The sequence below is a fragment of the Heterocephalus glaber genome, unplaced genomic scaffold (genome assembly GCF_053883595.1).
Source record: "Heterocephalus glaber isolate CG9 unplaced genomic scaffold, H.glaber_assembly_v1.0 deba00001104, whole genome shotgun sequence".
NCBI lineage: Eukaryota > Metazoa > Chordata > Mammalia > Rodentia > Bathyergidae > Heterocephalus > Heterocephalus glaber.
In genome coordinates, this window is record NW_028258193.1 from 2,470,706 (window position 1) to 2,492,212 (window position 21,507).

The 21,507-nt window shown below is 43.9% G+C and overlaps 1 protein-coding gene across 4 annotated transcripts in view; it reads right to left on the reverse strand.

Annotated features, from left to right (window-relative positions):
- Positions 1–21,507, reverse strand: part of Csmd1 (CUB and Sushi multiple domains 1) — a 1,515,607-nt gene that overhangs the window by 708,896 nt on the left and 785,204 nt on the right. For all 4 annotated transcript variants that reach the window (XM_087210084.1, XM_021248185.2, XM_021248184.2 and 1 more), the window contains exon 4: positions 10,914–11,108. In XM_087210084.1, coding sequence (XP_087066210.1) covers positions 10,914–11,108 — 195 coding nt within the window. The remainder of the gene's footprint in view (positions 1–10,913; positions 11,109–21,507) is intronic.

A 21,507-nucleotide genomic window follows, 5' to 3' on the forward strand; every position in this document is an offset into this window, starting at 1 on the left:
GCAGGGAAAATACCTGGGAAAACATGAAAAGCACCCACATTCTGACTATTGCGTTCAGTCTCAAAGCCGGGAGATGCTGCTTGACACGCTTGCTGTAAATGCCGTACAGAATCTTGGTACCAGCAAAAGTCCAGAGTCCAACTGTCTAGGTTGGACCCAAGCTGTGCCACCTGCCCTGGCAGCTCTCTCCCAAAGTTCTGACCTTCTCGGTCCCTCCTTCTCATTCTCTATAAATGGACATGAGCCTGGTGCCCACTGGTGAGCTACTGTGAAGGTGAAATGGTAACAGCTGTAGAGTCCTTGTGTGAGTGCAGTGTCATCTCACACGGCGGGGTCCCCGGGCCCGAGGAGAGGCTTTGGCTCCTGGTCCTTTCAGACGCGCCCATGGCAGGTGCAGGCCCGGAGCCTCTGTCCATGTGGGGACAGCAAGGGATCTCCTATGAGGCGGGGCTGCTGTCTCAAGGCCGTCTGGGATTGCAGAAAGTGGCCAAGGAGCACAGATACTAACTGCTAGATAAAATGCACTAGGACTTTCTTCAAACAGGCAAGGACCGGTCCCTGTGGAACAGTTTATAGAATACTTGTTGGGCATGTTATCATCATGTTGGAATTCTCTCCTTCCCAGCTCTCTGCTCTGCCTTCCCAGGAGTGGAAAGTGGGAGTCGTCAGCGGGGTCAGGGCGTCAGCACAGGGCTGCCCTCCCCGGGCTCCCACTGCTCCGGCTCCAGGGACCAGGGCCCGCACCTCCGCCACCCCATCCCCATCCCTCGGGCTCTCGCCATCCCAGCAGCTCTATCCTAAGGCTCCACCAGGAGATGTCCCTGCGCCTCCTCCTTCACAGCAGTCACTGCCAGAAGCCCTGATCTCGGGGGTGCACTTTGTCCCCCTGACTCTCATCCGTACAAAGGCCCGCACATCACGCATTTCCGAACTTCTAACACCCCCCAACTCGAGGTCCTCGGAAGCTCAAGGTCGGGTATAAATGACAGACTTTCCACCTCCCTCCTCTGCTGCAGCTGGACAGCTAGTCATGGGGCACACAAGGTCACAAACTTGTGACACTGTCCTGCAACCTTTAGCCATACTGAGCCATGCAGACTCCCCGTCCAGTGCCTGCCACATGGGCCGAAGGAAACCCACAGCTTGTGCTTGTGTGACTTGGAGTGAGAGGCAGTGGTCACCAATAACAGTATCTCAGCCTCCTTACACGGGTGTCTGCCTGAGGAGACAAGTAGTTACTGCTCAGTGGGCAATACAGGGGTGCTTCTGTCGTTAGGAAACTTAGACTTGGGTTATGTTGTGAAATAATCAGTGAGTTCCATGTTAAGACGTGTTCTCGCCACTAACATACGGTGACTGTGCGATGTGCGTGTGCTCTGAGATGATCCCTGGCATTCAGCGCACCCCAGGCTGGCCGGAGGTCAACCGAGAAGAGAACCATGGGTGCTGCCTCCTGCGGTAGACCCCACTTCCTCTCTGTGGATGCCACTGCCCCTAGATTGCCGCTGTTCCCTTTTCGTGGTACCCTGCCTCGCCTCCACTGTCCTCCGCGTCAAGCTCCTGCTTCCTCCATGCCGTCCACAAATGAGTGCATGGGGACCCTGAAACCCTTGGCTTTAAGCTCTGCTCCTCTCATAGCTTTCAACTCTTGCTTCCCCAGCTGTTCTTAGCTCTGGATGATGTCAGAGCTGACACAAGCAACCCTTGGGACAGTGAGATTCTCAGTGCTTTCCTCCTGTGCGTGCCAGCAACACTGCTCCACCTGATTCGCACTGTAGTGTTCTTACACCCTGGCTGCCAGTAGGCGGTGACTTTCCCCAGCCATGGTTTGGACTCTCTGCTCAGGCCCGTGGTCCCTGTTGCAAGAACTCCAGCAATTCTGATGCCAGGGCACGGAGGATGCCCCGAGCAACCACGTAACCTCCTCGCTCCCCTAACCCGTGTGTCCCCGTGCATCACCTCATGTGCCCCCTTACCTCACGCCCTTGAACTGCCCTTCACGATGCCCAGGGTTCTTGCTTCACTTTCCTCAAACAACCCAACTTCAGAGTTTCCACTGAAACCAATATTCCACAGTTTCATAGCAAATCAAAAAGAAACTGAAACAACTTTTTGGTAAGATGTTAATGCCACCAAAGCCATCAAATTAAAAGTAGATACCAATATGGAAACTGAGTAATTTTGTGAAATGACTATGGATGGCATTGGAGATTTGTTCGTTAAGTTTGCAAAAACATACATAATATTTCTAAACTTGTGCTCTTAGGTAATATCTAAGCAGAGGAAACAAAAGCAACAGTATAGGTACACAGACACTAATTCCAGCATTGTGTGTAGAAGTAATAAACATTGGAGACAGTCATTATGTTTAATAATGGGAAGAGAAAGCTAATAATGACCGTGATATTGAGAATAAAATGATGCCAATTAACACTGAAAACTGTGATGCAGCTCTCATCTCACACAGGAGGAAGTCAGTGCAGCACTGTTGCCCCAAGATGAGCTGGCATCCGTGCTCCCTCTGCCCACCAAGCTCCGCAGGGGCAGGAACTGCAGTGCCAAGAGCAGTGCGTGATATCGAGCAGCCACAGGACATTGCTTAACCTTCACCAGTACCATGAGGCCAAACGTAGTATTCCTCCACCTTAACAGGGTCAGGACCTCGAGCTTTGCAAGAAAGTAGCTTGTTCAAGACCTTGGCAAAGCTGGAACTTGAAGGGCAAAGTAGCCACTATTAACCCTGCACCCTGCAGCCTGTTACGAAGACAGGCATGTACTGTCAGGCACTCATTCTCGCACTAAATGGGACCATTCCTCTTCATAGCTTCAACCCTAACCCGATGCCTACCTAGAATAAAATACTGAAAAGTATCATAAAGTAACCCACAAAAATGAGGATAATTGGCAGAGAAATATGAGATTAGTTACTAAATCTGTTACAAGTTTGTATTTGATGATAAAACATAAATATACTTAGTAGAAAGCCTGAGAATAGGAAGATGTAAACGATGGAGACCAGGCTTACTATAATCTAAAACTGAGACTTGTTTTTCAAACTATTGTTTTCAGTTTGAATAAGATTTCTATTGCAGTTGTTTATTGATCAGTATGCAGAAAGAGTGCTTTAAGTTAAATCATCTAAAACTACTCAAAGCTAACATAAAACCAAGTCTCTGCATGAAGCTTGCCCCTCAATCTTACTCTGCATGGCTGGGTCCCAACATGACAAATCACTTGCGATCCCTCTCCATCATGACTGCTCTAACTGAGCTGATAAAACACAGCTGTGTTAAATATGGCATCGTTTACAGACCCCATCAAAGCCAGCCCGCTCCTCCTGCCTGGGGCTTCCCCACCCCTCATCTCTATCAGCAAAACATCTGCCACCAGAAAGCCCTGATTGATGTCTCATCAAGCACTGATGAGTGACATATTGTCATTTGCAGTCAAATTATGTAAGGTTTACCAATTAAATGGATACTTGGCTTTGGGTGGCTCTAACTGGAGCTGGGATGTGCATTATTTAGCAGGTGTAACCAAGGCATCTCTGGCACTGCTTCTGGGGAACCTACACCCTTCCAAGAACACACAACTGTCCTGGGATGGATAAAATGAGTCCATCCCTAAAGACAAATCAAAACAGCTGGCACATCCCATATTTCCCCAAACTGTCATATAACAGTGACAGTGTGTTTTGACATATTTAGGTGAATATTTATCTTAGATGTGTGTGTTTAGACAGAAGCCAGGGTAGTGCTTGACTGAGGGAGCAGCTGGTTTCCAGGAATGATCCGTGTGCTGCCCCGGTGTGGTGTGTGGATCCCGCTCCCTAGCAGAGCAAACAGAGACACAATGCAGCAGCATGAGAACACCTTCCTGTCCTCGCCCCCGAGGCTCCAGCTGGGGACACGGTGACAGCAGGAAGCCAGAGTGGTGTGGCACCGCTGTGTGCATGATGCCAGACTGGGAGAGGACGAGACTCCTCCTCTGTGACCCCTGGGTGTGGACATGAACCCTGCCCTGCGCGGCACCATGGACCACACCCACACGTGGTGTGCAAAGATCACAGGACACACCTGGCACGCAGGTTCAGTAACGCAGTGGAGATGGTCGATGTTACTGATGTTACCGTCCGCTCCATCAGAGTCAGGGACATCTGCAGAGCGGGAGCACCACATCTAAGTACATCTGGGAGGCAGAGCCAGAGGGGCTGGCCAGCATGTCTAAGAGCCTGGTGGGGACATGCTCCCTCACTGTGGGTGGGCAGACATCCAGCAATCAAGGCCTGGGTGGAGCGAACAGGCCAGGCGGGGCCAGCCTTCTCTCCTTGAAGCTGGGACTCCTCCGGCACTTGGACAGCAGAACCCAGGTTCTCCGGGTTCTAACTAAACTCAGACTAAGTTTCACCACGGAACTCCCTGCTCCTGGGGCTGGTTTAGTTTGACACAAATCTCATTGTTCACTTGCAATCTCTTCTGTGTCTGCACTTGAATACCCCCAGTTCATCAGAAACCAAGAACATGGTTGGAAACATGAAGCAACGCTTTAAAAATTCTGGGGAATAAATTAAAGAGCTAAAGGAAAGAAACTATGAATATAATAAAGAAAATATAGGAGAAATACCTCTGAATACTAGTATAGGCCAAGATGATTTAGAAAAGATCCTGAAATCACATGAGACCAAAAAATAAAGCCATTAACAGAGTGAAGGGACAACTTCTTTTTGGACAATGCCACAATATCAGTAAGAAATATTTGCAAACTCTTTGCAGTACAAGGATTTAACATCTAGAACATAAAAGGAGCTCAAAGAATTTAACATCTAACATCAAATAGTAATAATAATCCACTTAAATGTGCAAGCAATCTGAAAAGACAAGTAGCCAAGAATTATATGAAAAGATGTCCAACATCATTAATCATTAGAGAAATGCAAATCAAATCCACATTGAGATATCATCTTGCTCCAACTAGAATGGCCACTACGAAGAAGATAAGAAATAACAAATGATCAGTGCATAACATATACATCCGTAAGGATTCCGAAAAGGCAATGCTTGAACACTGTTTGTGGGAATGTAAGTTAGCACAACCATAATGGGAAATGGCATGGAGATCCCTCAAAAGTTTGAACTAGATCTACCATCTGATCTACCCACCCCAGTACTGGGTGTATATCCAAAGGAAATGAAATCATTACAGGAAAGGGCTACTTCCACTTCCATGTGTATTGTAGCAGCATTCACACCCACCCATAACTGGCATCAACAGACCTTTCCATTGTTGGATAAATGGATAAAGAAAAAAGTCACGCACATACATACAGAGGAATATTATTCAACACTGAAAAAATGATTGCCATTTGTAGCAATATAGATGGAGCTAAAAAATATTGTGTTACATGAAATAACGCAAACACAGAAAGACAAATGCCACATGTTCTCCTTCATATTAAGGTGTTTAGAAGTGGATTGGAATCTGGGGTGGTGATTACTAGAGGCAGAAAAGGGTGTGGGGAAGGAGGAGAGAGGAATAAACGACGTTGAAGAAACTGTTGTGAAGTAATAATTTCTGGTGTTGTGCGGTACTTGGAGAAGACTACCATTCACAATAACTTGTATAATTTATAAATATCTAGAAGAGAAAAACATAAAGATTCTAAACAGGATGTACTAACAATGAGATAGAGATATTGATTATACCAATCTGATCAGCACACATTTTATACATGTATTGAAATGTCACATTCTACTGCGTAAGTATGTACAATTAAGATAATCAGAATTTCAGAGGGAGGGAAAAATAAAGGGAAAATGTAAAGGAGATTTTCTGGGAGACAGTGCAGGTAGGGCCCTTGGTGGCCCCAAGGGTAGCGAGGGCAAAGCAGAGAGAGACAGGGTGTGAGGTCGTGTGAGGCCCACAGACTGAGCAAGAAGTCTAAGATAGAGAAATAAATCACTGTCTGCCCTTCATAAAGAGTAAAGTTCACTCGTATTGATGATTCAGACAGTTAAGAAGCAGAAGATATCTGGATCATTGTGATGAAAGCAAAATAATCGTATGAATCATCAAGGAAAAAATAGATGGTTCAGCTTTGAGGGCCAATGGAAGGCAGCGTGTGCCTAGACGGGACACTTGCTGGCCAAGCTTGGCCGATTCACAGATGACAGCTCCCGAATTCACTTGCAGTGCACTGGGGCCACAGGCTGGGCTCACAGGCGGTGTGTGTGTGCGTGTGTGTGTGTGCTTGTGTGTGTGCGTGTGTGTGGCGGGGAACAGGGCTGCACAGTAGGCACCTGTCTGCAGAAACCCCACGCTCTCTCCTCCTCCGACAGTGGCAGGCAGCAGACTGGCGACTTGGACTGAAAGCCGGTGTGGAAGGAGGCCGTGTCCAAATCATCACAGATATCAGAATCAGCTGCTTGTCAAGAATATCCATTTGGAATTTAACATGAGCACATAATATTTGTGTTTGATCCTGCTAATATCACATTATCAAAACAAGCAGAATGAAAAAGTCTTGGTCCAAATGTAAAACAAAAGTAATTACAGCTTCATTCTGAATGATGGAGGCAAAGAAAGAGCTCATTTGACCTCTTCTTTGAGTGGCACAGGAACTGCAAAGCTGGAGTCCTGGAAGAGGATGTCTAATTACGGGCAGATCCTTGGCTCTGCAGTGAACAATATTTACACTGCGAGAATAATGTGAAAGTCTACTGCTTTTCAACTTTTACATGCAGCCTTTTGACAAATTAAGGAGAACTTCATTGTATGACTGCCGGACCTCTTTCCGCAGGAGCCCAGTCCTGAGGGGACTCAGCCCATGTCAGGGGGTGCCACACACAAGGGTGCGTGGCTGGGGCAGCTTGTCACTGTGCCCTTCCAGGCCTTTCACTAGAGGAATCTCAGCTCCATAATAGCAACTAAGAGTCGCTTGTTAAAGTACAGTGTCCGAATCTGGAGTGCCCCATCATGGAAAGAACAAGGCTGGTGGAAGGTTGTCTGTGGGGGAAGGGAAGCTGGCTCTCGGGTGGGGTGAGCTAAAGCCTAGTGTGACTTTAGGGCAACTGTCCACCACATTCCTGGGGATGGAGCCAGACTCACAGCTTCCAGAGCCAGCTATTGCCTATGCCCCAACACTGTTTTCTCCTTGGGGATGAAATCTAGAGAGTTAGGATGCAGATGGAAGATCAGGCTAGTACTGAGAAGGTAAGATCCAGAATCGGGAAGACGGAGGAGGAAAGGACAGCTCGGGACCAAAAGGTGGCAGCAAAATTAATTTCCAGCCTCGTTGTGGATACTATGAAGGGAAAATCACACCTTCCTGGGATTTCTTTGGATTAGACATGAGTTTTCTTATGCAGGAGGATTTTCTCAACACAAATCCCCTCCACTTCTTTCTACTCTTTTTGCATGTTGCTGCCAGCAGTCTGAAGATGGTGGGCTGCTTTTCCCATTTCCCATTCAACAAGAAAGCCTTTGTCTTTTGATTTAGTACTCTATTTCCTTCTATTGTTCTAGAACTCAAAAGCACTAATGTTGCTATACATGCTAATCCTTAATAGTAGGATTTAATAGTGAAGTAAGGAAAACCAAAACCAAATAGGAAGCCATTTAAATCATGAGCAAAACTTCCTTTGCCAACCGTATCCGAAATCTTCTCCTCCTTCTTTACCTTTGTCCCTGTGGGGAGATGTGATCCTGCCCATGGTGACATGTGCGTCCTTTCCAGTGTGTCAGGAGTAACTGTGGCAATGATGGGCCATAAGGAAGGTGAAAACCAGAGGACTGGGAGAAGTGAGAGGAGCTGGGAGAGTCCCTCCCTAGAGGAACATCTGCATGAGGTCTTCCTGAGGAGCAGCCCATTCATTGCTGGACTCTTCTGCCTAAGGAGCGTCTCTAGTCCTACTGTGCAGCCTGCTGTGTTACTGCATGTTGGACCAGTCCAAAGTGTGTGCTGCTTGTGAGAGGGGCAGTGTCTCAGCACAGCACTTGTGGCATCATAAGTGATCAGCAAGATGTCAGTCAAAAAAGTTTAAATCAGTCAGGCAAAGAAGAAAGAAGAATGTACGAGGTTACATGGAGTGTGGACACACACACAGAGAGACACACACACGGTGTTATTGTTGTTGTGCAGGCTGAAGATGACCAGGTGAAAGGAAAAGTGAAATTGCACAACACAGGCCAAGAATAGTTGTGCACAGGTGGAGTGGAGTTAACTGTTAGCATCACTGTCAAGAAAAATCCTCCAACAATTCCTGGAACTAAATTATTAGAACTTTTGGGAAGTGAAAAATATGCTCATTTCATTTCTTAGAATTTCTCAGCCACATTGCTGAAATTCATTGACATCTCTCCTGGAGATGCCACATCTACACATTTAAAAGAATCAGAACATTGATTTCTCTTTATAATCCAGTTATCCAATCAATAACAAACTGCTGTGTCCTTCAAACTATTTTATTCAATGCCCTCTGAAACCCGAGTAGGCCTGGTATTTAAAAAGGCAAGATTTTGAAAGAAGTATGTTAATCTATAATATGGTAGAAAATATTCATCATGATGAAAGTACCTGGATATAGTTGTAATGTAAGGAAAATCAGTGATAGAGAAGATAATTGGCTGATTGTAAAAACAGCCTTGACTTTATAAGGTACATAATTCTGGAATTAGCAAAAACCTTTCAATGAAAGAATAAAAAGAAGAAAAAGTACTAAAGCAAATGTAAACAAAAATGAGTTCTACCAGATGCAATGCCCATGAATTAGGCTGTTTTCATGCAGAAAGAAAGCAAGGAAATACTGATTTACAGTTCTCATGGTTGTATTTTATCTCCTGGGAAGTTACAAAGTAGTGAGGAAACACCATTGGAATCTTAAGCTAAGGACAGAATAGCAAAAAGACAAATCCCATACACAACAGAACTTCTATTTAAGCAATTAAAAAATTTGACCTGAAGTTTAGATTTCATAAGTCAGCACAATTTCTGCCTATAAGGAGGAGAAAGAGTGGTGCTGGACAGAAAGAGCCAAGGTGGCATCAGAGGTGGGAGACTGGGCTCCTTGGGCAATGCCAAACAAAACCAAACCTGCTGTGCCGCCGCTGTTAACTCCCATGGTGTGAATGACGCAGCATGGCAGAAGCAGAGCAAAGGGATGGGAGCGAAGGGCACAGTTGCTGAGCACAAGCAGAGATCGTCCAGCCAACACTATGCTGTGCAGACAGCTTGGGCTGCTATCTGGGGAGACACTATAGGTGTGACTGTAGCCTTCAGGGAGGGGAGTTTGCTGAGCACATTAGGGGCCGTGTCACCCACGCTGGGGTTTCTTCTTGCTGAGTAACCGAGATAGACTGGCTGATGATGTCATTTGGAGAGAAGGACTGGGGGTAGAATGTTCGGTGAGGACTGAGCTTCTAGACCTGGAGCTCACTTACAAGCTTGGAGCAGGCCTGGATAAAAAGGGAGAAGCTAAAAACGAGAGTGGAGGAAAGGGAGGTGAGGGAAGAGTGTAGAAGAAGTAAGATGGCTTGAGAGCTCCAGGACAGGGAACAAAACTAGACACAGGTCTGCAATTTCAGGGCATGGTTGTTCTGAAAATACAAAGTTGGAGAATAATATCATTAATAAAAACCAGAGAGGGATAGTAAGGGTGTTAGGAGTGGACAGAGGAAACAAGCATTCCAAGAGGGCAGATGGACCTGTGGGATATGAAATGTGCTTTCTAGGGTTTCCCCAGGGCCCAGGACGCTTTCAGTATGCTAAATCCTGCTGCTCACCTCACCACTGTTTCTCTCAACCTCACAGATATTCCACGCATGAGACAAAGCTTTAGTAACACACCTACTTGTGACGTTTAGATGTGATATAACATTTCCTGGCCCGTAGAAAGTGACCATAATGCACTGGCTTGTGGTAGCAGTAATACGCCATTTAGAAAATGACTTCCCTCACAGCGGTCCTATGAAACTTTAACACTGAACAGGGGAAAAATGGAAAAATTAAGTGACTATTCATTAAGTGGCATATATTCAAGGAACAACATGCTGGTGAATACCACATAAAGGCGTATGGTGATGTGGACTTGAGGCAGTGCGTGGATTAAAAGCCACTCAAGTTTAAGTGCTACCTCTTTACATGCTACCTCTTGTAAGTTCTGAGGGTTAAACTTGTGTTTACCTGGAGGTGACTACAATCATCACGACAGGGAGTAGTTGCGAGAATGGGCTTCCTCCAACTGCAGCGCCTGCACATTTCTGGAATTTCGTTGAGACCCCAATAAATGTCAGCTACTTTTATTTTTAGAAGCCATATGTGAATCTTTCTTAAGACAGTCAAAACTTCAAAATATGCTTTCTTGAAGACTGAAAAAAGTAAAATGTTTTCATAGGAAATTGTCAAAACCGCAAGGATTGAGGAAAAGTAAAGCCAGCCTTGTACTGAGTCACAGCCATGAACACTTGAAATAAGTGTGTGCTTATTAATGATTGGCTCATTGCAAATGCCCACATGTGGAAAGAGTCTTTAAAGATGAAATTTAACTAGAGAAGAAGTTTTTAATTTTTCACAAGGAAGCGTTTTAAGTGGGAACAACCAGCTCTAGGGCATACCCATGCATAAACCTCGAAACACTGTGACAAATGGTGATTGGGAAGGCAGAACTGTGTGAATTTTGAGCAGTGGAAAGGAGGAAGTTTTGAGTATATAGTTACAAGTCACTTTGTGGTGGATTTATTGGGTCCTGAGTACGGCTTCTTACTGAACACATCATATTACTCTGGAAGCAGAGTGAGCCGGGTTCCTAAGGCCCAGGCGGAGTGTCTGCTTTTCCTCCAAATGGGGTCTGCCACTACCAGCTGCAGGACCATTGCGCATCAGAGCCGCGTGTCACAAGCCTATCCCGGCCATACGGTACCTCTGCAGAAAGGGGCTGGGAAGTCCCAGGAGGCGCCATTGCCAGGGCTCACAATGCAGGTCAGGACGGCATGCCCTTCCAGGGCGTAGCCCGACAGACAGCTGTACCGGATCTTGTCTCCTATGTTGAATCTCGTTCCATGGAGAACTCCTTTCAGTATTTCCCCAGGATTCCCACAGGTGTGGCTAGGCAAAACTATTGGAAAGAGAAGAAAACAAGTTGAAGAAAAAATTTCTGGTAAGACCCATTTATATCACAAAAATAGATACCACTTTTAAACTACCAAAATTATCAAATATCTGACAGAGAAAAACTTATAAACTGGGCCTAAAGTATGATCACAAAATGTCATCAGGCTTTCGAATATCTGCATAATAGTACTTTTATAACCTTTTAAAATGTGTGAATAAATGGGCTTTATTAAAAGAGGAAAATAGCTTTCTGCTTAGATTCAGTGTTCCCAAAGTTTGAATTATTCTTGTAGTGTTGGGATTAAACATTCCCATGCAAGGAGCAACCAGATCAAACAGAAGGACATAGAGCGCTGAAAAGTCCACCAGAAACACCAGAAATGCTCCCTCACGTGAGGTTTGTTCTGGCGCCTCCAGGACTTGTGCCGTGCCCCATACTGACCACCGTTCAATGTCCAGTTAGAGTCTGATGGAAGAAATTTGTATGAAGAAATGAACCAAAATATCTCATTCATCAATCTATTGGTGTTAGGAAACATGTGCTATGCATGTCATCTAGGCATCTGGCTCACGGCGAACTTCTGCCATTTGTCTCGATGCTACCCCTACTGGATTGATGTGCAGTTTGAGATTTGGGGCTCAAGGCTGCTCTCTCCCACCTTTCTTCCTTTTCACCTTGACATTGTTCTCCAACCTGATACCACCCGTTGGCCATAGAACAGGATTCTGAGATGAACTTATCCACTCTTAAGCAGAATGGAGAAAGCTCATGACTTTTAGCCATTGTTTCCCAAAGTAGATCATCTTCTGACAGTCTAGAGGAGGAAGGGGAGCTCTCTCCCACTGCCCTATTAACGCAAAGTTGTGCAGCCACCCCTCAGACCAATTGGAGGATCCCCAAGAGAGCAAACACAGAAGCAAAAGCAGTCAGTACTGCCACTGGGTGGACATCCGAAGGAGATACCTGTGTGTGGAGGAGCCATGGGCACGCCCATGTTCACCGCCACAGTACTCGAACAGCTGGTATGGAATCAACTGAGTGGATCAGGGAACCTTGCCCTATGCACACAGTGGAGTACTACTCAGCCACAGCAGGTGAGACTCACAACCACATGGGCAAGGCTGAAGCACACTGTGATTCATGACATGAGTCAGGCACCCAGACAACTATCACTGGTCCTCACTTAGATTCCCTTAATTGTTAATAATACTTGCTACTATGAGGTACACATTTACTAGCTGAATTCACCCATATAAATTGTGAGTCCAGGGATAAGAGCTATCTATAAAAATTTATCAAATATTTTTAAAGCTGCAGGAATAATCGTGAAAGAAAGTACTCCCACTAATGGAAAATCCAAATGACCCATTCTGAAAATTGGATTTAGCCTTTACTACATTTTACTCCATTTCACTGTTGAAAAGAGCAGGCAAATATTTTTAAATTACCTTCAACACAGACCATCTAACTGCCTGTTGAGCAGAAATACCCATGTAGCTACTGGTCACTGTGCTACAGAAACAGATGTCAGAGATGCGCTTCACAGTTCACCTGCCCAGCACATTCACTGCCTTCACGTAGACGTGCAGCAAAAGAAACAAACGCTGGCTCTTCCCAGTCCCACTGTCCCTGGAGGTGCAGAAGTGTACTGACACACATTTGGGCAGGGAAATTACCGAGGAGTACAAGTATCACCTGAAGTAGGCTGTGAAAAGAAACCTCTCTAAGCACCTAGGACTTAAGATGTTGAACAGAGCTCAACTCCTACAATTAAGACAGAAAATATGCTTCTTTCTTCAATATTAACAGCATAAGACAGAACCTTTACTAGGGAAAAATTAATGTTGATGCTGAAAGTAGTGAATGTTAAAAAGTACAAATGGAGAGCATGGCTGTTCCCAGGATTAGGGTCCTGCTGCAGGATCGCTGTGAGGAGCTACCGGCCCTTTCCCAGGACAGCAGTGGCTTCTCCTGCAGGGCGACCCCATCCCTGCCCAGGAGCACCGGGCTCTGCCAGGCAGGGTGCTGGCTGCTCTGGGCTTTGACACCACCTCACTGGCTTCCTTCCCTTTCCAGTCTGTCCATGGCATCCCTTTCAACACATAAATATAGTAGAGTAACAAATAAGCAGATCTAAGTCTTTGAAAGGCAAGATACTGTGTTCAGTAGGAGAGGAAAAGGGATTTAGATCTCCTTTTTATCTTCCTCACTGAAACTATTTCCTCATCAGTACTCATTTCCAGGTAAGATGTGAGACTGAATGAGATACAATAGGTCTGTGAATATCTGCACTTTCGGGCCCTTTCGTGAGGTTGAGTTGTAAATCACCAGTAACACTTCCATAGGTCCTGCATTGCTCTTAGTTAATTAAATAATTAACTAGCTCTCTTTCATCCCTCTTGATTCCTGCACCCTTTTTCCCATGGGTGCTTCAAATGGACTGGGTATGCATCCATTTCACCAGGGGCCACACAGGGTCTAGAATCTTCACTAGCTCTCAGCAGGTGCTTGCTAAGTATTGGCTTCTCAACTAAACAATAAATGTAACTATTAATGTGATACACACCATATAATCTCTTAGGTATACAGTGACTCAGATTTGCATAGCTTATAAACCAGTGTGAATAGAGAAACAACAAGCTTTTCCAAACTAATTAGACAAAATATCATATTGGAAGCAAACAGTTTATTTCCATATTTGGCAAAATGTGTATGAGGGCATCAGAGTATTAAAATCAATTTAAGTATTTTTAACCCTGCAATGCCTAATGATCCATGTTTAGAACACCCGTAAGAATGGAACATAATGAAATGTGTTCTCTTCAAATTCATGTTCCTTGAATTTTTCTTGGTAACATATACGAATTTCATGTAAAAATTTCAAAAAATCTTTGCCATAAATGACTTAAAGCCAAATAACATAGAGTGAGTAAAAACTACTTTTTAAAAGCATTAGGGGTTGGGGATTTAGTTCAGTGGCAAGCGCAAAGCACTGAGTTCAATCCCTGGTACCGCAAAAATAAATAAATAAATAAACAAATAAATAAAAAGGATTGATTGGTAGCACAAAGTTATAATCTGGAGATTTAGGGATTAAAGATTTTTATTTTCAACTATTTTAAATTATTTTTTAAAATTTCAACTTGAGTAATGTCAAAAGCACACAGTTATAATTGAAGATGAATTAGAAAATTTAATTCCTTTTGGAAAAAACAAAATACCAAAATGCTCATGGTAGGACATCATCTGCAATTTAATTAAAATTTAATAGTATATATGGTTGTAAAAAATAGATGTAATAATAGTTTCATGCAATATTTAATGTTTTGATACCACAAACTATGGATAGAGCAATCCAGTGGATAAGAGAAACATTTCAAATCAAACAAACTCAAGTCAATTGACATTTCTGCCAATTTCGCTTTAACTAATTTCTTTAACCAGTTTCCCTGAAGGTGCTGAATGCCTGTGTCTCCCGCAGGAAGGAGGACACAGTAAGTATTTGGTAGACACTTACTGAATTGACTTGAACTCTACTTCTAATTCTCTTTAATCTTGCTGAGCATGACGCTGGCAGAAATTCCCCCCGTAACACTTTTGATTTGGCAAGTAACAGGGTCACAACCCAGTGACTTAACTGGCTACCACATCAACCCTGAACCCAACCATTCAAATGATTGAAGGAATGCCATATTAAATTCCTTCTCAAAAAGAAGAAGTGAAAACATGATACCACAGTAAAATACAGCGTTAGTATTCATCCCTAAACGGGACAAAAGGCCGGCAAAAAGAAGGCTGAAATTCATGGAAGGAGCAGCAGCATTAGCAGCACTGTACAATTGATGAAATTTCATTAGCTGCGCTCGTTTGGAAACTTCTTCCTGAGGGCTTCTGTCAGATTTATTCACACAGTGCATTTCCCGTGGCCTCTGGCTTCAGGAAATGAAACTTCCACTACCAGGAGAAGAGCGGCAGCACAACTGCACAATGCCCTCCTGGAAGCCGTTGCCTGTGGACTGCACACCAGAACCCCCAGCCCACTCCCTCCCACCCTCGGGGAAAGACTAGAGAACCCGTGTTTTACCCTTTGCAGGAAAACTTTAAGAACAAGGTTTTCTTACAAGCTGACACCTGTTTTCTTACAACTGTGGATCAGGGACAATTGGTAAAACAAGAAATGCTGAGGCTGCAGGAACACGACAGAAGCCGTGAGGACTCCGGGCACCCACAGTCAGTCCTGCCTTCAGCTCAGAGCCTTCTGCACACGTGAGGGGCCTCGAAGGAGTGGCCAGGACCATCATTTCCAAAAGAGTGATGGGATGGAGGGGGAGGATGCAAGGACGAAGGGAATGTGCAGCCCAGCTCCAGATGGAAACAAGACTTGGGCCTCCAGAATGGAAAGCTCATTTTTATATGGAGAAAGCAGCATGTCAGGTGTTTACAGGAAAGCAGAGCACCACGGGTTTCAGGCATCAAATACCGTGGCAGAAAGGCTCCTGCTCCCTCACCAGGGACACACGGCGAGGTATAAGACAAACTCCCTGCATACTTGATCCCAGGTCCCCAAAAAGGGAACGAAAAATAAAAGGCAGCAGAGCAGTTGGAATACCACATGCTCTACACGTGTTACCAACTTTTGATTAATTTTCTCAATTCTAAAGCTCCACGCAAACGTTAAGAAAATAAGAGAGTTTTCAACATATACAGAGATTCAGACATCCCCTAACTTCCAAAAGAATAGAATTAGGAAAAGAAAGGAACTTCAGAATCAAGCTGGTCTTTCAAAATGGAACCTAATTATTAACATGAAATATAAAGAAGAAATGTAAGCAAGTTCTTTATTTAGCAATACTAATTCTAATGCATTTCCTGTTCTGCTCTAAGAAATGGTAACATCCAATGAACTGTGCCAGGCAGCACTGCAAGTTATACACCTATGTGCAGACATGTATGTATACATGAATGTACTATTATTACCACTATTTTTTTATAAACCTGGCAGAAGTTATGTAGCTTTTCAGGGCAATACAGCTTATATACACTGGTGATAGGATTTGCATATGGTGGATCCAAATCTCTGTTTCTAAGCACTACAATTAAAGCTCTTTCTTATGAAAATGTCGGCAGCATTTGTAGAGACAATGATATAAAGCCATGGCATCCCCAGTATTCTCAATATCGTTTGCTTGATATAATAACAGGGATGTTCAGAATTTGAAGAACTGTAATGTTTTCTCCAGTAGAAAGAGGTCAAAATTCTTGCATGGAGTTTTACAAATTTGTCTCCAGCTTGCCAGCTGAATTTCCTTGGTTGGAAAAAGCTATAAGGCAGATGCTACAACAGAGTGAAATAAAGGAACCTGTTGGCAAATGGATCTGAAACCTATAGACTGAACACTCAAAAGACTTTCAATAGCCCATTGGAAGACATTTGAATCTGCTCATGAATAAAGACACAGAACTGGCTAGTGCAGCATTATTTGGCCATGTGAAATGAGTAGGAGGTGCTGCTGTCACTGTAGCTTCAGTGTCTTCCAAGGGTCCTGGGTTGGAGGCTGGGTCACCTGCCTGTGTCACTCCTGAAAAGTGGTGGAATCTTTGGGGGCAGGGCCCAGAGGGCAGATGTCAAGTCACTGGGGACAGCCCTTGAAAGGCGCTTGGGACCTGAGCTCTCTCCCCTCCCTTCCCTACTGCTCCTCTGTGAGATGAGCAGTTTTTCTCTGCCACCCATTTCCTCCCTATGTGCTGCCTTACCACAGGCCAAAGCAGCAGTGTCAAGAGACCATGGGGTGAAAGTTCAATCTGTCAGCCAAATGAACCTCTCCTTTTTAAAGTTGTTTATTTTAGATGTTTTGTCACAATGACAAACCCAAATAACAATTGTAAAGCATATCTGAGTGTGTAAATGGTGAAACAATCTTATTGTCTTATACATCGACTTCACTGGCTGATCCTTACATGACATACATCTCTTAAATAGACAACTTGTCTTAGCATCACTAAAGGAGAATGAGGAGTAGCCTGGCCATACCCACCCCTAAACATTTCCGAAATTAATCTAGGTGTAAATTACTGCAACCCAGGACAGACAGAGCTGGATGGCAAATCAGGAGTAAACCACTGTGGAAGAAGCAGTGACTGCTGAAGCTTCACCCAACATCCAGCCTTAAAAAATAGTAACTGAAAAGACCACACTATTCCAATAACTTAATTACACCCCCAAATTGTCCAAGAATTCCTTTGAAATGCAAAAATATCCAACACCTACCTAAATACATTTCCAACACCTGGCATCCAATCAATACTTAACATGCTTGCAAAATGAAAATTCAGTGAATAATGAGAAAAACATAAATTGATCAAAAATGACTATAACATGAAGAAGCAGCAAAACTTAGCTGGATAAGGTAAAGATATATATATATATATATATATAAATATATAATGAATATTAAAGTATCTTCTTAAATAACAAAATCAAAAATTATAACTAATAAGATAGATAAAGAACTAGAATAGAATCATAAAAAGGACTCAATGTACCTAAAGAAAAAAATTTAAAAGGAAAAAGAAAGAGAATGACCAATACAAAGCAAATAGTAAGATAGCACAATTAGGCACAACTAACTGCATCAATAACTGCATGAAATATAAATGATCTGAGCATCCCAGTTAATATACAGAGATTATCAGATTGGGTGAAAGTGCAATGTGATGCTGCCTTCAAGAAACACATTTAACTATAAAGACATACACGGATTGAAGTGAAACAGCAGGAGAAGCCATACCCACTAACAGGAGTCTCAAAAAGGCTTGAGTGGCTAATTCAAACTACAATAGAAGATTTAACACACACACACACACACACACACGTACACACACACACACACACACACACACACCTTACCAGGGATGATGAGCATTATTTAAACATAATAAAGTGTGAGTTTATGAATAGGATATATCAACTTCCCACATTTATGTACCTAATCATAAAGCCTCAGAATATGTGGAACACACATTGATAGAAGTACAAGGAAAAATAGATAAAATTATACTTAGGAACCCTACCCTACTCCCTTAGCAACTGGCAGCAAAGTGCCCTGAAAACAGCAAGGGTGTAGCAAGCATTCCAAGTTACAGCCTACTCAATTGCCTGCAATTAAATAATGCTTACAACTGAACTCACAAGGAGTACTGAGAGGAATTTAGATGCAAATTATAAAATAACGTATCATTGGGGAAAGCATCAAAACAGTACTTAAATGGAAATTTAGAGGCATATAGCATTTACAGTATAAAACAGGGTAGAAAAGACAGTATTTAAACCAAAAAACCATGAATAAAAAAAAGAGCTGGAATTACTCCACCATAAAGCTGTTTAAGCACAATGTCCAATATTTGACATGCTATTCTCACAAGAAATCCTCTTTACATCATAGGCTGTTACTTGTGATCAGACTGCCAGTTATGCCATGGATTCTTCCTGGGCATGGCACCCAACCTGGAGCCACCAGAGAAACAAGCTATTGAGCAGAGTGCAGTGACTTCAGGGCTAAGGAGCTAAGGCAGTGAGAGGAAAGTCCATCTGTGTATCTATGAATCTATCTATCTATCTATCTATCTATCTATCTATCTATCTATCTACCTACCTACCTACCTACCTACCTATCTACCTATTATTGGGTACCAGCAGATTCCTGGAAAGGTTTTTCACTAAGGCACAGCAGCACAGAACACAGTATGGAGGCTGAAACACCTTGGAAGGAGCTTTGGTGGCTCTCACAAGATGTGTCCGGAAGGGAAACACCTCACCAGCAATCACAGAGGACCTGATGACTCCATAACTCCATGAGTGCAATCTGGAGGACCTGGAGGTGACAGCACACACTCATTTCAGCATTCCAAATTACAGATTTATCCTCTACCTCTGCCATGGCTAATTCCCATCAGGTTCCAAAGGAGCTATTCCTTTTTCATACTGAAGAAGATTCCCAGACAGGTTGAGGAATGTGGATGAGACAACACAGCCCAGCCCTTATTTGTAGAAACCTGTGCTGTTCCATCACACCATAGGAGTGCCAGGAGTGGTGGTGCACACCTGTTATCCCAGCACTCTGGAGGCTGAGGCTGAAGGATCACCTAGAGTTCAAGTCCTGCCTGAACTACACAGGAGACCTTGTCTCAAAAAACAAAATAAAAACACCATACCATCAACTGTTGGTACTGCTGTAACTGAAATTGAAAGTATTTTTAAATGCAGATGAAATATTAGAGGAAAATAATTTGGGCATCATTTAATAGAAAAGACACAAGCTAAAGAATTAGGACACCTTGGATTCTGCCCTTGCTTGTCTATGATCTAGCCCTGTCTCTGAGGTTATTTCCTGGGCTCCCCCCATTTTCATCTTCCCAGGAGATGGGGCAGGGTGAAAGCATGTAGTTTATAGCTTGGGATTTTTCACAACAGCTGCTGTTGTAAAGGCCTATACACCTGTGGATCGCTTTCTCAAAACCTCTTGGAAATTGAAAAATATTCATGGAAAAAGGAAATTGAAGAAAGTATCTTTGAAAATTAATGCAAAATTAAACAAAACAGAATGAGGTTCTTGTTATGATTTTCTTAGTAGGACACTTGTCCTAACCTGAAGATAAACTTAGTCTACTTGCTTAAGTTCCAAACCTAGGTAGTGTCCCTACAAGGGTCACACCACAGTCTGCCTAGGCTGGTGACTGCTCAGGGAGGACAGAGCTGAGAGAGCAGGGACTTCACTTTTCGGGGGTCTTCCACTTCCACTGAGGCAGGCACTGCCTGTCACATTGAGCTGCCTGGACCAGGTGGCCTGGGATAGGAAGATCCCTCAGCTAAGGCCAGGCCCTGCAGACCCAGAGATGGGCTGCTCACTCCCGCCTCTGAAATCTGATATTTAAAAATTCTTCATGCAATCTGAGAATAGTCTCATTTTACATCTCTTTGGTCAGGGGTTTTGACTTCCTGTATTATAACTACACCATTATAATAGGCATGATCACAAAATATGGTGAAGGCTTGCATGCTTATATTAAAAATCTATTACAATAAAAGTTAAATCACCTTTAATCTTCCTCAAAATGTCCCCTTTCACATGTAGCACATTTATCCCATCCTTCTTGATGCTTTCTGCAGCAGCTCTGGAATCCTCTTTTATGAGTATTTTTACTTCTACTGCCCTGGCTGCCTGGATGTTCTGAATTGATTGGAAACATTTCCCTCTCAGTCATTCTGATTGTGGGAAGAGCCAGGAGGGAGTCACACAGTGCAGGACTCCATGAATTAGGTGGATGAGAACACAGAGTCCTGTTTTTATTTGGCAGAAGGAGCCATAAGCTTTTTCAGTGACACCTCCTACTCTGGGGGTAATGTGCAGCAAGGAGAAGGCAGGGCGAGTGAAATCCACTGCACTGTCCGTGCCCAGGCCACTGCAGGGACCAGGAGCTGTGGGGCTGCAGGTGTGAGGGCCCAGACCCGGGAGTGCAGAACTAGGCAGCATCAGCTGCATCGTGGGCTGGCTCATGAGCCAGTGAGACAAAGCCTCTGATTTTTCCACATACACTAAGGAAGATTATCTTTGCAGGTAGGCGGACAAAATGGATGTCAACTGTGTGTGCTACCAGCAAAGGAAATGGTTCAAGGACAGGGTAATTTAGACAGCACTGCCTGCGGGGAAGTCAGAGGGACATGTAATGGCAGGTGAGATATCATAGGCTCAGGAAATGTACTGGGGCCGGGACCGAATGCAGGGGAAGAAGGAGCAGCCCTGCCCTGGGGAATGGGGCCAATAGAACCCTCCAAGCTTCAGGATGCATTATTTTAGAAAAAACTTCAGGAATATTCATACTATGTATGACAACATAGAAAGGAGGCAAACGAGCCCAAAGTGGTGGCACAGGCCTATAATCACAGAATTCGGGAAATCTGAAGCAGGAAGATCACAAGGTTGAACCCAGCCTGGGCAGTTTAGAGAGACCCTGCCTCCAAATGAAAATATAAGAGGGTTGGGGATGTAGCTTAGTTCAAAGGACCCAGTTAAATCCCCAGTACTAAAAAAAGAGAGGATAAACTAAGCGTAGGAAGGGGACTATTGCAGAAATAATTTTAAACCAAGTACTTAAGACTCCAACCAATAACACCCAAAGACTAAGATAAAACCTGTGTCCAATCAGTGCTTCTGGGGCCTGCCTTGCAAGCTCAAGGTCCCAAGTTCGATCCCCGCTACCAAAGGAAAAAAACCAAAAACGAACCTGTGTCCACATGAGACCCACAAAATACAAACACGTGACACATACGAGGTCACCCTCATGCATGAAAGGGGCCCTTCACAGAGGAGCCCTCACCTGATTTTTCATTCTGGCTCTTGGCAGA